General features: G+C 36.0%; 1 protein-coding gene across 5 annotated transcripts in view; it reads right to left on the reverse strand.

Moving 5' to 3' along the window:
• The window catches only part of LRBA (LPS responsive beige-like anchor protein), a 736,826-nt gene that overhangs the window by 515,265 nt on the left and 206,840 nt on the right, over positions 1–14,721 (reverse strand). For 4 of the 5 annotated variants that reach the window (XM_023513466.1, XM_023513464.1, XM_023513465.1 and 1 more), the window contains 2 exons: positions 6,477–6,555; positions 4,304–4,437 (listed from right to left, as the gene is read on the reverse strand). In XM_023513466.1, the coding sequence (XP_023369234.1) occupies positions 4,304–4,437; positions 6,477–6,555 (213 nt within the window). Of the gene's footprint in view, positions 1–4,303; positions 4,438–6,476; positions 6,556–7,673; positions 7,732–14,721 lie in introns of those variants that run through there. The other variant, XM_023513467.1, reaches the window with a different exon arrangement.

Here is a 14,721-nt window from a genome sequence, read left to right on the forward strand (position 1 = left end):
TTTGAGGTTGCTGTAAGCTGCAATGCCACAGCACTCTATCCAAGGCAACAGAGATTCTTCTCAAAAAAATAAATAAATAAAAAATAAAATAGAAAATTTTTAAAAAATCAAAAATAGGATAGTGCCTGTTGCTCAGTAGGTAGGGCATCTACCCAATATACCAAGGGTAGCGCATTCAAACCGGGCCCCGGCCAAACTGCAACAAAAAAATAGCTGGGTGTTGTGGCAGGCCCCTGTAGTCCCAGCTACTTGGAAGGCTGAGGCAAGAGAATTGCCTAAGCCCAGGAATTGGAGCGTGCTGTGAGCTGTGTGACGCCAGAGCACTCTACTGAGAGCGACAAAGTGAGATTCTATCTCTACAAAAAAAAAAAAGGAAAATAGAAAAATTAGTCAGGCCTGGTAGTGTAGTCCTAGCTACTGGAGAGGTGGAGGCAGGAGAATTGCTTGAGCCCAGAAGTTTGGGAGGTTGAAGTCAGCTACAACGACATTATTATGCTCCAGGTAACTGAGGAAGACTGTCACATACACAATTAAATACAAGACATAAAATAAAATAAAATAAAAGTTATAAAACATCACTCCTTACAAAGTATTATAACTGCCTATCACTAAAATTGACACAATCAGACAGAATGGACTCCAGGTTTGATGTAGTATGAAATATTACAGAACATTAAGCTTTTAGATTTAACTTCAAGTCTTTAGAAAATACATAGGATAGAGAAATAGCGAGAGTCTCAAAATATGTAACATCCTATGGAATAACCAAGCAAATGGAAACAAAGGGAGAATGTAAGAAACTATTTTGTATTAATAAGAACTTACAAGAGATTTAAGAAAACTAACCACCTATAATAAGTGAATTTTGTTTGCATCTTAATTGGAAGAAACTCAATTATATAAAGATACTTTTAAGACAAAGGTAAATATAGGGTAGATATTAGGTAATATTAAGAAACTACTGTTAATATCATTAGTGTAATAATAACACTGTGATTATGTTAAGCAACTATCTTTTGTGTCAGGGGTTAAATCACATGATATATGAGATTGTTTTAAATACTAAAGCAAAACAAAAGGAGGCAGAAATAACAAATAATTATGGAAAAATAAAGATGGTTTAGGCTGGGCATAGTGGCACATCCCTGTAATCCTAGCACTCTGGGAGGCTAAGGTGGGTGTGTTGCTTGAGGTCAGGAGTTTGAGACAAACCTGAGCAAGAGTGAGGCCCCATCTCTACTAAAAAAATAAAATGAAATAGGAAAACTGGTCAGGCATTATGGGTCATGCATATAGTCCTAGATACTGGGGAGGCTGAGGCAAGAAGATATCTTGAGCCCAAGAGCTTGAGGTTGCAGTGAGTGAGCTATGAGGCCACAGTACTCTGTCTAGGGTGACAGAGTGAGACGCTGTCTTTAAAAAAAAAAGGAAAGGAAAGGAAAGATGGTTTGGTAGCCAGTATAAGTTCATGGAATACTATACTTCCTGCTTTAGTAAATATTTAAAATTTTTATTGAAAATGTTATAAAATATTTTTAAAACTTATTAGAATTTTTAAAAATTAATAAGCATTCTAAGCCTGATCACACAGCTAGTCACTGGCAACAAGAGAGTTAAAACCAAGAGCTCCTGCCTTTCATGTCAATGCTTTTTGTACAGTATTACACTGTTTATACAGTAGTATATCCTCTCAAAGCCATTCTGCTTTATGGTACATAAAACCACAGCCCCAAATATCCCTCCCAACTTAAAATACATACATAAGTTGCAAAACAACTCAGATTTGTATGCTATTTTTATGAACAAAATACAGTGTCTAGGCACTGCTCAACTTTATAAATGAGCAATAGTACATCTTCTTCCCCCTTAACATCTTACAGGAATTTGCCAGTAAAAAATTAATTCTAAATTAAATTTTTTTCAGAGATCTAGAATTATTAATTTCTATTACTTCTGGATATCTAATACTATCCTATGTTGTTATATCTATCACAAAATCCAAAGACCAACTACTAAGCAACAAGATCTTGCTACACTGAAAGTCTATAATTAATAAATCCACTTTACCTACTTTTTAATGAGTAAAGTGGATTTAAGTTTGTAAGTTGACAAATCACTTGAAAAAATAAGTCTGATACGTGAAACATAAATTAATGAAAAGCCCTGTAATTTTTTAGTTCAATTTTATTTTTAATTAAAAAATAAAAAACTTTTTTTTTTTTTATGTTATGGAGTCTCGACATCACCCAGGTTGAAGTGCAGTGGCAAAATCATAGCTCACTACAGCTTTACCCTTCTGAATGAATGGAATTACGGACATGGACAACCATGACTAGATAACTTTACAAAATTTTTGTAGAGAGAGGTCTCACTGTGTTGCCCAGGCTGGTCTCAAAACACCTGGCCTCAAGTATTCCCAGTGCCTTAGCCTTTAGAGTAACCATGATTACAGGCTTGAGCACCATGCCCAGCTCCTAATTCAATTCTTCTAAAATATGATTACTTCATAAATAAAAGTCCTGTCCAGGTACAGTGGCTTACATCTGTAAATCCTAGCAGATACCATTCTACTTGACAGAATAAGGCAGGTAAAATGCTTGAGCTCAGGAGTTTGAGACCAGCCTGAGCAAGAGTGAAACCAATTCTTTACTAAAAACAGAAAAACTTGCCAGGCATTGTGGCAAATACCAGTAGTCCCAGCAGGAGGCTGAGGCAAAAGGATCACTTGAGCCCAAGAGTTTCAGGTTGCTGTGAGCTATGATGACACCATGGTACTCCACCCAGAGTGACAGAGTGAGACTCCATCTCCAAAAGAAAAAAAAAAGTCAAAGGAAGGGTTCATACCCCACAGTTAACTCTCAGATACCACTACCATCTTATATTTCCAGTATATCCTTATTTCTGCAAAAGCAGGACTTTTTCCGTAAGTTTTAAGAAATTCCTTAAGAGATCTTCTAACTACAGCTAACCAAGAAAAAATTATGATAACTAAAGCTGTAAGTTGATAAAGACACTGGAGTATAGATGAAAGCATTTTCCCATGATTTTTTTAGCTTTAGGAAAATATAAGTATCTTATCCTGACCTAAATCATCAACCATGGACAAAGACAAGCCATATTTAGCAATCACTTGATCCATATAGTTTTGAACACAAAAATTAATTCTCTATCATTATTGAAAGTCTTCTAGCTTCTCCTTAAAAAAAAATCTTAGTTACGGGGATGAAAACTAGTATTTTGAAATCAGTCTGCAAAACTTCTGGGTTTTTTTTTTGTTTGTTTTGTTTTTTGTGGAAACAGTCTTAGTCTGTCCCTCTAGGTTGAGTACCATGGTGTCATCATAGCTTACAGCAACCTCAAACTTTTGGACTCAAGTGATTCTCTTGCCTCAGGCTTCCAAATAGCTGGGACTACAGGCACCCACCACAACACCAGGCTATTTTTGGAAAGGAGGTTTTGCTCTGGGCTCAGGCTAGTCTGGATCTAGTGAGCTCAGGCAATCCACCCGCCTTGACCTCCCAGAGTGCTAGGATTACAGACCTAAACCACTGCGACCAATTGTAGTCTGCCGAACTTTTAAACAAAACTAATTGTTTGAAACATTATCCTGTAACTGAACTGATTATCTGATCCCTGATGAAATTCAGGGTAAAGTCTACTTTCACTTGGTTATTACCCTCTCTAATATTTGAAGACACTTGCTACATAGCAAATGCCAAACACAATAAATAAGAAATCTCATTATTCCTCATCCATTCCATAAATAGCATGGTTTTCAATTCCCTCAGAATTCTACTTCTGCATGCTATCTACTTTAACACAATCTGAAAGTATACTACCCAGACGAGACCCTGTAATCTATACAGGATAGATAAGCAGGATAGAGCACAACTGTTATGTCTACTTATTTGTAAAACAAAATTCTACTAATAAATACTAATGATGTAGTCTTCATTTTTTTAATATGTGGCAATATACCATTCTCTTATTTATACAGACTTTAAGGTCAAATAAAACCTAGTGACACTAGTCTCTCCAATTCTCTAAACAAATAGTTTAATATGTCATATATATATCTTCATGCTTTGGTTTAACACATAATTTTCTGCTTCACCCAAATCATTGATAAAAATGTTGAATGGATTTATATATACATGATATATTCTTCCAAAGATACAGACTCTATGAGAAGCCTTGTCAAAGTCTGAAAATAAACAATGACACCCCATGCATATCTTATTGCCTATTTAAGTGTTTTACAAATGTAAAATATTTATATATGAAATAAAGAAAAATCGCTTACTTGTTCCTTCAATAAGCAGTTCTTGTCCATGGCTACCCAAAAGTGTCCGAGAAAGAAAAGGTGCAAAATCCACAAAAATCTCTCGCAGCAGAGGAGCTGCCTTTTCCAAAGCATGCTCAAGCCTCTCTGTAATGCTAATGAAAAGTCAGTTAAGTTACCAGAACTTCAATGGGATGTATCAGCTTTCTAGTTTCTATGATGAAACATGTATTTCCATAGAAATATAAATCAATGTCAAAAAAAATTAATTATCTAAAGAGGCATTACTGCTATGCACAACATTGCTTCTGCTTGGAATATGTGTTTTTTTATCCTGATCTACCTTGTCACCCTCAGCCCTAACAAACACTCCAAGCATCAGTTCTTATTGGAAGTTTTAACTGGCCAAATTAAAACACTTTCATCTTAGCCCCATCTAAATACACTCTATTGGCACAACACAGTGGCTCATGCCTATAGTGCCAGCACTTTAGGAGGCTGTAAGAGGATCACTTGGGGCCAGGAGTTCAAGAGCACATAGGCAACACGGTGAGACCCCATCAATAAAATAAAAAAAAAATTTTTATTAGCCAGGCATAGTGGCTCACACTATAGTCCCACCTACTTGGGAGATTGAGGCAGGAGGATCACTTGAACCCTGAATTTCGGGTTACAGTGAGCTATCATTGTGCCACTACCCTCCAGCCTCTGTGACAGACCAAGGCCTCTTAAAAAAAAAAATCTTTTTCATGTCTTCACTAAATTTGTCTATTTACCACTAAACCAGTTCAAGAATCGTGCCTTCATTTTTACATTCTCAGCTTCAGCATATCATAGAGACTCAAAAAATGCTCATAAACTACAAGAAACAGTTCTTTTTTACTGAAAACAATAATTTCTTTCTAATTTTTCTTAACTATTTTTCATTTGAAGATAATATACTATATAGGAATGTTTACAGTTATCTCAATTTAAATGTTAGATATGTCTTGGTGACTATATGTACCTGTATTCATAAAAATATATACACATATACTTAAGTAATTTAAAAATAAGTAAGTCCCTGCATTTCAGGAAGTTCAAAGGTATCTATAACTTTAGTTTCTAACTTATAAATCAAACAAGTATAGAAAGAGCCACTGCTTATCTACTATTCACACCAGGAGTACTTCTGATTCACAAAGCAATGTAGGTAAATACCAAGAAAGCAGTTGCTACTGAAATGATCAGCACAAACTTTTTTTAAGATTCTGCCATCAGTAACCATCTCCTTGTAGATACTTTCCTAAATACTATTTCCCTCTGTATATCTCACAGAACTTTCTATGCCCGGAAGATATCACAACTTATATTCTAACCTCCCAATGTCAAAATTTGTGGAGTGCTATGGATGTGCAAATTGTAGTCATAAAAATCAAAACTCTCTGATCACTAAGGCTCCAGTGGTAGAAAACACATTCGCAGCATTCCAAATTAAACTTTGAAATGCATATTCCCAATTAAACATAGTAAGTGACAGTAAAAGTCTATCTATAATTCAGTACTGCTGTAGCTTCAGTGGACTTACTGTCACTTACTATTTCAATATTTTTGTAATAGAGGAATAACAAAGGCAGGACATGATGGTTCATGCCTCTAATACCAGTGCTCTGAGAGGCCAAAGCAGGAGGATCACTTTGAGCTCAGGGATTTAATACCACCCTAAACAAGAGCAAGACCCATCTCTACTAAGAATAGAAAAATTACTCAGGCCTGCAGTCCCAACTACAGGAGGACTGCTTGAGCCCAGGAGTTTAAGGATGCTGTGACCTAGGCTAACACGATGGAAATGTAACCTAGGCAAGAGAGCAAGAGGAACAAAAAAAAAGAACAACAAATCCTAAACTTCCAATTTGAAATCATTTGAAACATAATCCATAAATTCATATATATATTATATATACACATAGCAATTTTTGTATCATAGTCACTTATTAACCTTTTATAACTCATAAACCTTCAAAATAAAATGAACTTAGGAAATATTCCCAAGCTTCTAAATGTTATATGTGAGGAAGGCAAGAAGGAAGAAATGAGGGAGGAAGAGAAGAATGGAGGAAAGGTGGAAGGGAGGGAGGGAAGGAGGAAAGCAATGTAGGTAGATAGCTTAAAGAGTCATCAAAAGGCATAAACCACAAGTGAATAACTTAAATACCTCATATTTGAAACTGAGTCTTGTGAAACTGAACCAACTGTTGGAACTGAGGGCAATTTTGCACTAGATGTTCTACTGCCTGTAAAAGAAAAATAACCACTTAAGGATTTAAACAAAAATAATGTCTTTGTAACAGTCAACAATAACATTGTAATTTATCTTTTAAACACCCATTGCTATTTGAGTAACAATAAAATCTAATAATTAACAAGGTTTTCTTGGATTCTTTCATATAAAAATCTGAGTTACAAGCTTAAATATCAAGCAATCTTTTTACCTATGGGCTAAAGAGGTAAGAGAAAAGTAAATTCTGACTCACTAAACAAGGTTCACAAACCTTTGTATTTAGCACTAAGTGCCAAAAGAAATTTATAATTAAAAGCAATTTTTAAAAACAAACAAAATAGGAACAGTTGATTACAATTTAGTTTTATCTCCATTACCATAAAAACTGGTAGTTTTCAGTCATGAAATGACTTCTGCTATAAACTGACTGCTCATGAGTCTAGTCTGGCAAATACAACCCAATGAACATCTGAAAAACCTTTCTTAAATGATTTAAAAGAACTTACATTCTCTCATTTGTGTCCTTACTGTAATTACAATATATAACCTGAAATTGCATTTGTGACACTGTATTTCAATTCTTTATTAAAATTTCCTTCTAACTACTATATTGAACTTTTTGAAAGCAGAACATTCATTTTTTTCATCCATCTCTACAGCCCAAAGAACCTGACATCTTAGAAGGTCTTCAATTAATGTTAACTGCAGAAATGATTCCTTTAATTATTAACAACTCCTACCTTTCAGGAGATCAATATTCCTACCTGGTTTATACTTCGCTGTTTACTTTCTACTATTTTATGTCGCTATCTGTGTTTGAACTACCATGTATAGTTAATTTACACCATGTGATCCTATTTCACTCTTTCCAATCAATGCACCCAGATACTTAAAATGAGTATTCTCTCGTACCTCCATGTTGTAAAATGACCAAACTGTTTTCTCCTATATAACAGTCATCTTCTTCATGTTTTCAAAAAATAACTATGCTTACAAATTTCACCCAACAACAACAACAACAACAAAAAACCAGTCACCAGGAAATTAACCCTGATAGAGCCAGAGAATATATATAGAAACAAAAATAACATACACTATGACAAAAAATGTGTAGGAACAGAAACAACATACATTATGACAAGTCTTGAAAGAAGTAATCTAGAAGGCTAATTTGGAACATAATTTACTCAGTTCTGAAGAATTCTAAAAAGAAAGCAAAAAGAGAAAAACTTTGTTTCAGAATCAAGATATCGAGGAAGACATCATCATTCCATTTACACTAGGAGTAAGGCCTAAAGAATCAGACCATTTGCTTTCTAAAGCCAATATTAGGAAGAAGAGGGAAGAATGGATACATACAGTATCAAATTGCCTTCTATGACATAGGGACCACAGGAGTCACTGGGATCTAATTGGGATGCTATCTTCTAGACATGGGGGAGTATATAAGTGCAGGGGATATACATACTGTATTTGCAGATGCAGTTTATAAAGTCAAGCTTCAGTTCCTGAAAGGAGTATTGTATTCTAAAAAGAGTGCCACGATAGACTTAAGGAAAATAAAGACTAAAATCTCATCACAGTTCTATCCAGGGATAGACCCAGTAAGAAGCAAACAAAGTAAGGCAAACAAAACAAAGAATATGGAAAGCTGATAAATACAGAGGGAGGAGGGGCTCAAAGGATCCTGGAATCTATGTACCATCAGAAGTCTGATGTTTCGGTTCATTCTCCAAACTTCAAGCATGGGTACAAGAAGTACCTATAAAGCTATACAGAATAAATGCTCATCTATGAGGTTTTAAAAAAGATGAAGAGAATAGACTACACCTATAAGGAAAAATGTGGCCTTTGAGATGCCAGTCTACATCCTTGAGTGTGCATAAACTGGAAGAAAAGTAGCTGTATAATATAATCTAAACATAATGTCTCTAATGATTCGTTTGTGGTAAATATGAATATCTAAGCTTTTTTTGAGACAGAGCCCCAAGCTGATCCCCGTGGGTAGAGTGTCATGGCATCACAGCTCACAGCAACCTCCAACTCCTAGGCTCAAGCGAGTCTCCTGCCTCCACCTCCCAAGTAGCTGGGACCACAGGCGCCCGCCACAACGCCCAGCTATTTTTGGTTGCAGCCGCCATTGTTGTTTGGCGGGCCTGATTCGAACTCACCAGCTCAGGTGTATGTGGCTGGCGCCTTAACTGCTTGAGCCACAGGCGCCAAGCCTGAATATCTAAGAATTAAGGGTCTTACTGTGGCTTGGTTCCAAAGCCATAAGCCACAAGAAAATACTTACATCACCTACCCCCAGCCTGACTCAAACTGGACTCAAATTGTAGCAGTAAATGTGATCAGATTTAAAGGCCCAGAACTTTAAGAATCTGTAATGGTAACTTACAATAGTCATAACTATTATCAGCTATTTTCCACTGTGTCCAAAAAACTAAATAGTTATCCTTTAAGAGAATAAAGGCCCTCTTTCCCAATTCTTTGTTTGTTTTATTTCAGGTTAACATGAGCGTACAGATCATGATCTCTTTCCCAATTCTTCTTGAACTATTCAGTAAGAAAGCAATTAGGAACAGACCAAGGAAAAGTATCTGCTTCAGAATGGAGCCGCATTAGCCCAGAGCAAGTTATTGGAGCCCAAATGAGGTGAGATGGGAATTTAAATAAAAGAGTTTCTAAGAAGAACTACAAAGTAGCGACCTGATATTAAGGATACCTCTATAAATTCAAGGATCTAGTAGAGAGAAATAACATATGTGAATAAGAATATGTATTTTTTAAAGTTTTATATTATTGTATAAACATTTTTATATATGCAAATATACACACAGTCCCCAGCTCTGTTCACCAAGAGGATATGGAAGCAGCAACACATACTTCTTGGTTTCCAAATACCATTTTCCACTAAAATAAAGAAATGCTTGATTCTAAACCTGTGGAAGAAAAGTACAAAACAAGGCCAGACACAATGGCTCACACCTGCCATCTTAATACTTTGGAAGGCCAAGACTAGAGGATTGCTTGAGGTCAGGAATTTGAGACCAGCCTGTGCAGACTCTATAAAAAATAGAATCATTAGCCAGGCATGTTTTGGGAGGCTGAGGCAGAAAGATTGCTTGAGCCCAGGAGTTTGAGGCTGCAGTGAGCTTTGGTCCCACCACTGCACTCTAACTGAAGCAACAGAGAGACATCCTATCTCAAAGTAAAAAAAAAAAAAGAAAGAAAAGAAAAATATAAAGTGAGCTTGAGAATCTGTGTACTTTCCAGAAAGCCAAGAAATGCCCAAGGAATGATAGGATATGACAAAAGGACAAAGAAGACAGCTAAAAGGGGCTCACACTGACCAAACTGCAAACAATTGCAGCATTAAACGACGATAGTAACTAATTATAACCCACTGAATAAAATAAGGTCGTAATGATATGAATATATCGTCAATCTGAGGAGAAAGATATTTAAATGATTTCAAAGTACTGCCTCACAAACACTTATGAATTTAAAAAGTAAAAAGAGTAACTTTAGAAACCCAGTAGTTACCACTTTATCTATGCTGTTGTCTTTAATATTGGGACAGTAGTAAAATTGGACACATGATGTCACATGATTGAATTCTTTTCTTGTTAGTCTGTTCTGTAATATTCCTATCAAGGAAGCATATTCTGTTTAATCATGAGGAAATGTCAAACAACCCAAATTCAGGGACATTCATTTGAGTTTTCCAATTTTGGACCACTGACAAAGATTCTTTGGTAACCAAACTTCAGTCAGGCTCCTGAACATTCCCTCAGGCCAATTTTATAAAATCCAGTTTTAGCAAGAACCCTGGTTAAGTCAGTTTAGCAAGAAAACCCCATCCTCCATAAATGATCACTCTCAGTATCTAATTTGGCTCCTCATTCTCCACTATCCCCCAGGTCAGAGGCCCACAACCTTTTTGGCACTAGGAACCAGTTTCATGGAACAATTTTTTCACAGACTGTGGGGAGGGGGAAAGGGGAATGGTTACTGTAAGATTTAAGCACATGACTTCTCCACCTCAGGTCACCAGGCATTACATTCTCATAAAGAACATGCAACCTAAATCCCTCGCATGTGCAGTTTCCAGTTGGGTTGACACTCCCATGAGAATCCAATGCCATTACTGATTTAACAGGAGGCACAGCTCAGGGGCCGATGTGAACCTTTAGGGAAGCTGTAAATATAGATGGAAGCTTCGCTGCCTCACCCACCCCTCACCTCGCAGCTGGGTTTCTAACAGGCCTCAGACAAGTACTGGCCCAGGGCCTGAGAATTAGGAACCATAGCCCCAGGTGTTGTCTCATCAACCCAGACTGTCCTCAGCAACAATCCTGTTGGATTAACCAGAGAAATTCCTCCTTACCCCTAAGATTTCCTCTTAGTAATTTCCATCTACAAACCCTGACTTCCTCCTGGGCTATAAATTTCCACTTGGCCATGCTGTATTTGAAATTGGGCCCAGTTCTATACTGAGGTCTCTTTTCTCCTATTGCAATATTCCTGAATAAAATCTATTTTTACCTCTTTAAGTACTATCAAGTTCCAGTTTTTCTTAATACCATAAGAAATGGTGTTTATTATATGCTTACATAAATGTGGTTATATTCTTACATAAATCTATGTGCATGCCTTTATTTTCTTGAAGTAACTTCCTAGAAGTCAATAAATACACATAAAATGCTGGTATTGCCAATTTGTCCTTAAGAAAGAGTAAACAATTTACAATTCTTTGATTACTAGTGAAAATGAGTGTATTTTCCCAATAAATTTCTCAATTCACAAAACAGAAAATATAAATGACTTAATCTGACTTCTTAAGCATTTGCACTGAAATCTTTCCATGATTTAAAATTAGTTACCAGGCCAGTCATGGTGGCTCACGCCTATAATCCTAGAACTCTAGGAGGCTGAGGCGGGTGGACTGCCTCCGCTCAGGAGCTCAAGACCAGCCTGAGCAAGAGCAAGAGCAAAGACCCTGTCTCTAAATATAGCCAGCCACTGTGGCAAGCACCTGTAGTCCCAGATACTTGGGAGGCTGAGGCAAGAGAATCGCGTGAGCCCAAGATTTTGAGGTTGCTATGAGCTGTTACACCATAACTCTACTGAGGGCAACGAAAGGGAGACTCTGTCTCAAAAAAAAAAAATTGTTATCTATAATTAGTGGTATTTACTTTTAATCTATATTACAGACACTTTCAAGCTTGTACTTATTTTTTGTCATGCATAATTCTAGTATCTTCCATTTCAACCACCTACACCAGCATGATTCACAAAACAGGAATACAATCAAACTTTTAATAGGATTCTTTTAATATGTAAAATAATGTAAAGTACTTAAGATATAGCAGATCCTCCAATATTACTTTTCTTAATTCCTATAAAGCACTATAGAAAAAAAGTCCAGAGCTCTTCCAAGTGATTCACTGTGAATTTGTGATTCATGCTAAAAGATTTCAGTTAAAGTTTCTATTTATGTGCATGTATTATTTATCTATTAAATTCCCTGAGAAATATAAAAAAGTTCTTCTACTCCTCTCAGCCTGAAATCCACTTTTTTTTTTTAAGACAGAGTCTCACTTTGTCACCCTCAGTAGAGTGCCATGGCTACACAGCTCACAGCAACCTCAAACTCTTGGGCTTAAGCAGTTCTCTTCCCTCAGCCTCCTGAGTAGAGCTGGGCGTACAGGCACCTTCCACGACACCTGGCTATTTTTATAGACAGGTTCTAGCTCTTATTCAGGCTGGTCTCCAACCAATGAGCCCAGGCAATCCACCCACCTTGGCCCTGCATAGTGCTAGAATAATACGCATGAGCTAGCCATCGTGCCCGGTCATAAGATGAAACGTAAATTAAAAATCTGAAACAGAGAATGAACATTTTTGGCTCTAAATAAAGTAATAAAAATTATTTCTTAATACTACCCTAGAAATACTGCAACCTTTTAAACCTAAAAGAGAATACATCAGAAAAAGATTTCTTAAAAAGTAGTCCTTTTTTTTCCCTTTGAGACAGGGTTTTACTCTGTAGTCCAGGATGGAATGCAATGGCCTCATCATAGCTCAAAGCAACCTAGAACTTCTTGCCTCAAGCAATCCTCCCACCTCTGCCTTCCAAAGTGCTAGGTGTGAGCCACTATGCCCAACCCAAGCTAGTCTTTTTAAACCATAAGATGAGACATTACCTACAAGGATAAACAAGAAAATTACATAAAATAATAAACTAAATATATTGGTAATTTCACACAAGGTTGTCCTTCATTCCTGCCAGAGGAAAAAATGTAATTTCCAAATACAATGCACAATTTTTTCAACTTACATAAAAATATAAATTCATTAAAATGTTTCAAATTAATTTAACATTAAACGTTTGCAACACAAGGTCATCATACTTAAGTGGAGAAGCTACCAACAAGTAGAATGATACTAACTTATCCTTTCCTTTTCCTAGCACTGATAACTTGCTCCTTCAAACTGAGTTTTCCAGACATTCAAAAGAACAAAAAACATGTAACTATATCACCATCTAGCATTCTATCCAGGGAGCAGCCAATTATTTATCCAAAGTCCCTTAGGAACTAAATAACTAATGTCCCTTGAAATAAAGATTCATCAAAACAAATGCCAATTTTTAATCCTTAAACACTTAACACTGTATCTGTAAGACTCCTGCCCTCCATCCCTTCCATCTTCTCTCTGTCTCTCTCACACACATACATTAAACAAATGAAACTTTTACTGTTTAAAGATAAACTGGCCAAAATCTTATATAAAACAAAGATTATTACTCACATATTTCCCTGATATTAAAAAAACAGAATATAGCCAAACATTTTAGCAAATCATAGAATTACTAAATACAGCAAATTAGCAAACAGCCAATGATACAGGGTTCTCCCACTCAGAGTTGGACAGGGACCCCTCCCCCATTTTCTAGACCCAGGTGAGCTCAGAAATTAGGCCCCCATCTCTAGGCACAAACAGATTGCCCTTTCTACCAAGGTCATGAACAAAGCAGCCTGAACCATTTTGAGTAGGAAGCCTGTTCCACCTTGAGTAGGAAGCACATATCCTAATCCCCTTCCTGAGACAAAAACTGCAAAGAACTAATAACCTTGCATAATCTTTAACTTTGAAAAGGTGTTTTTCCACCTACCAAGTCCTGGCCAAAAACATAATATATACCCCTAGACAAAGGACCCACGTGGGAAACTTCTGACTTAGGTCTTCCCCTTTGCCAGAAACTCTGGTGCTTTCTATTCCTTCTGTACTCCTTTGTGTCTAATAAAATCCTATCTTACAACTGATCTGTGGTCCATGGGTTGATTCTTAGAATCCGTGAGACCAAGGACCTAACTGAAGAAAGAGATTCCGGCAACACCAGTATAAAAATTACTGAAGAAGTGTATATATTTGAAGAGGAATAATGGAATCATAAAATATGGAAAGAATAGTATAACCATAAAATTTCCAATATTTAAATATATTTACTAAAGCCTATTTTCCCTTTTGTTTTCTTAGAAAACATGCATACACGGTAGGCATACTTTATCCTCTGATGAATATCTCCTACCACTTACTAATGGTCTACCATTGTTGCTTTTAGATTATACTTCTTTACCACATAAAATGCTGCAGAAGCCACGGTATATTGTTCAAACTAAAATTTTACATTTGTATACCAAAAAAGTTTTTTGTACTAATTATACTTTTAATAATGAAAAGGCAAATGTGCAAACCCTCAATGTTGAAGCTAAATTATAAAACTATTTTCCATGATATTCTGATAGAAAAACATTGATCTCACATAAAGTTGATAAGCTTTAATTCTTTTCCTGAGATTGGAAACTATCCAAACCTTAGTTTCTCTTTAATCATACCACATGTAAAATTTTAAAGTCTCATTCTGATAGGAAAATTTCCAAATAGTTTAAACTTTTAGACTATGAAACTCACATTTTATGCTTTATATTCACAAGATTTCTCCCAAGGAAATTCCCATTTGTGCTGATATACTGTACTATAAATAAACTTTTTATTAACCAATAATCTATTATTGAATTTAAGCAGTTCATTTTTGTTACTAATTATACAATTCAGAACTATAGTCATTACAAGACACAAAGGAATAGGTTCACAAGGACAGTTTTTTTTT

The sequence above is a fragment of the Otolemur garnettii genome, unplaced genomic scaffold, assembly GCF_000181295.1.
Source record: "Otolemur garnettii isolate 467f Iridium unplaced genomic scaffold, OtoGar3 scaffold00041, whole genome shotgun sequence".
Classification (NCBI taxonomy): domain Eukaryota; kingdom Metazoa; phylum Chordata; class Mammalia; order Primates; family Galagidae; genus Otolemur; species Otolemur garnettii.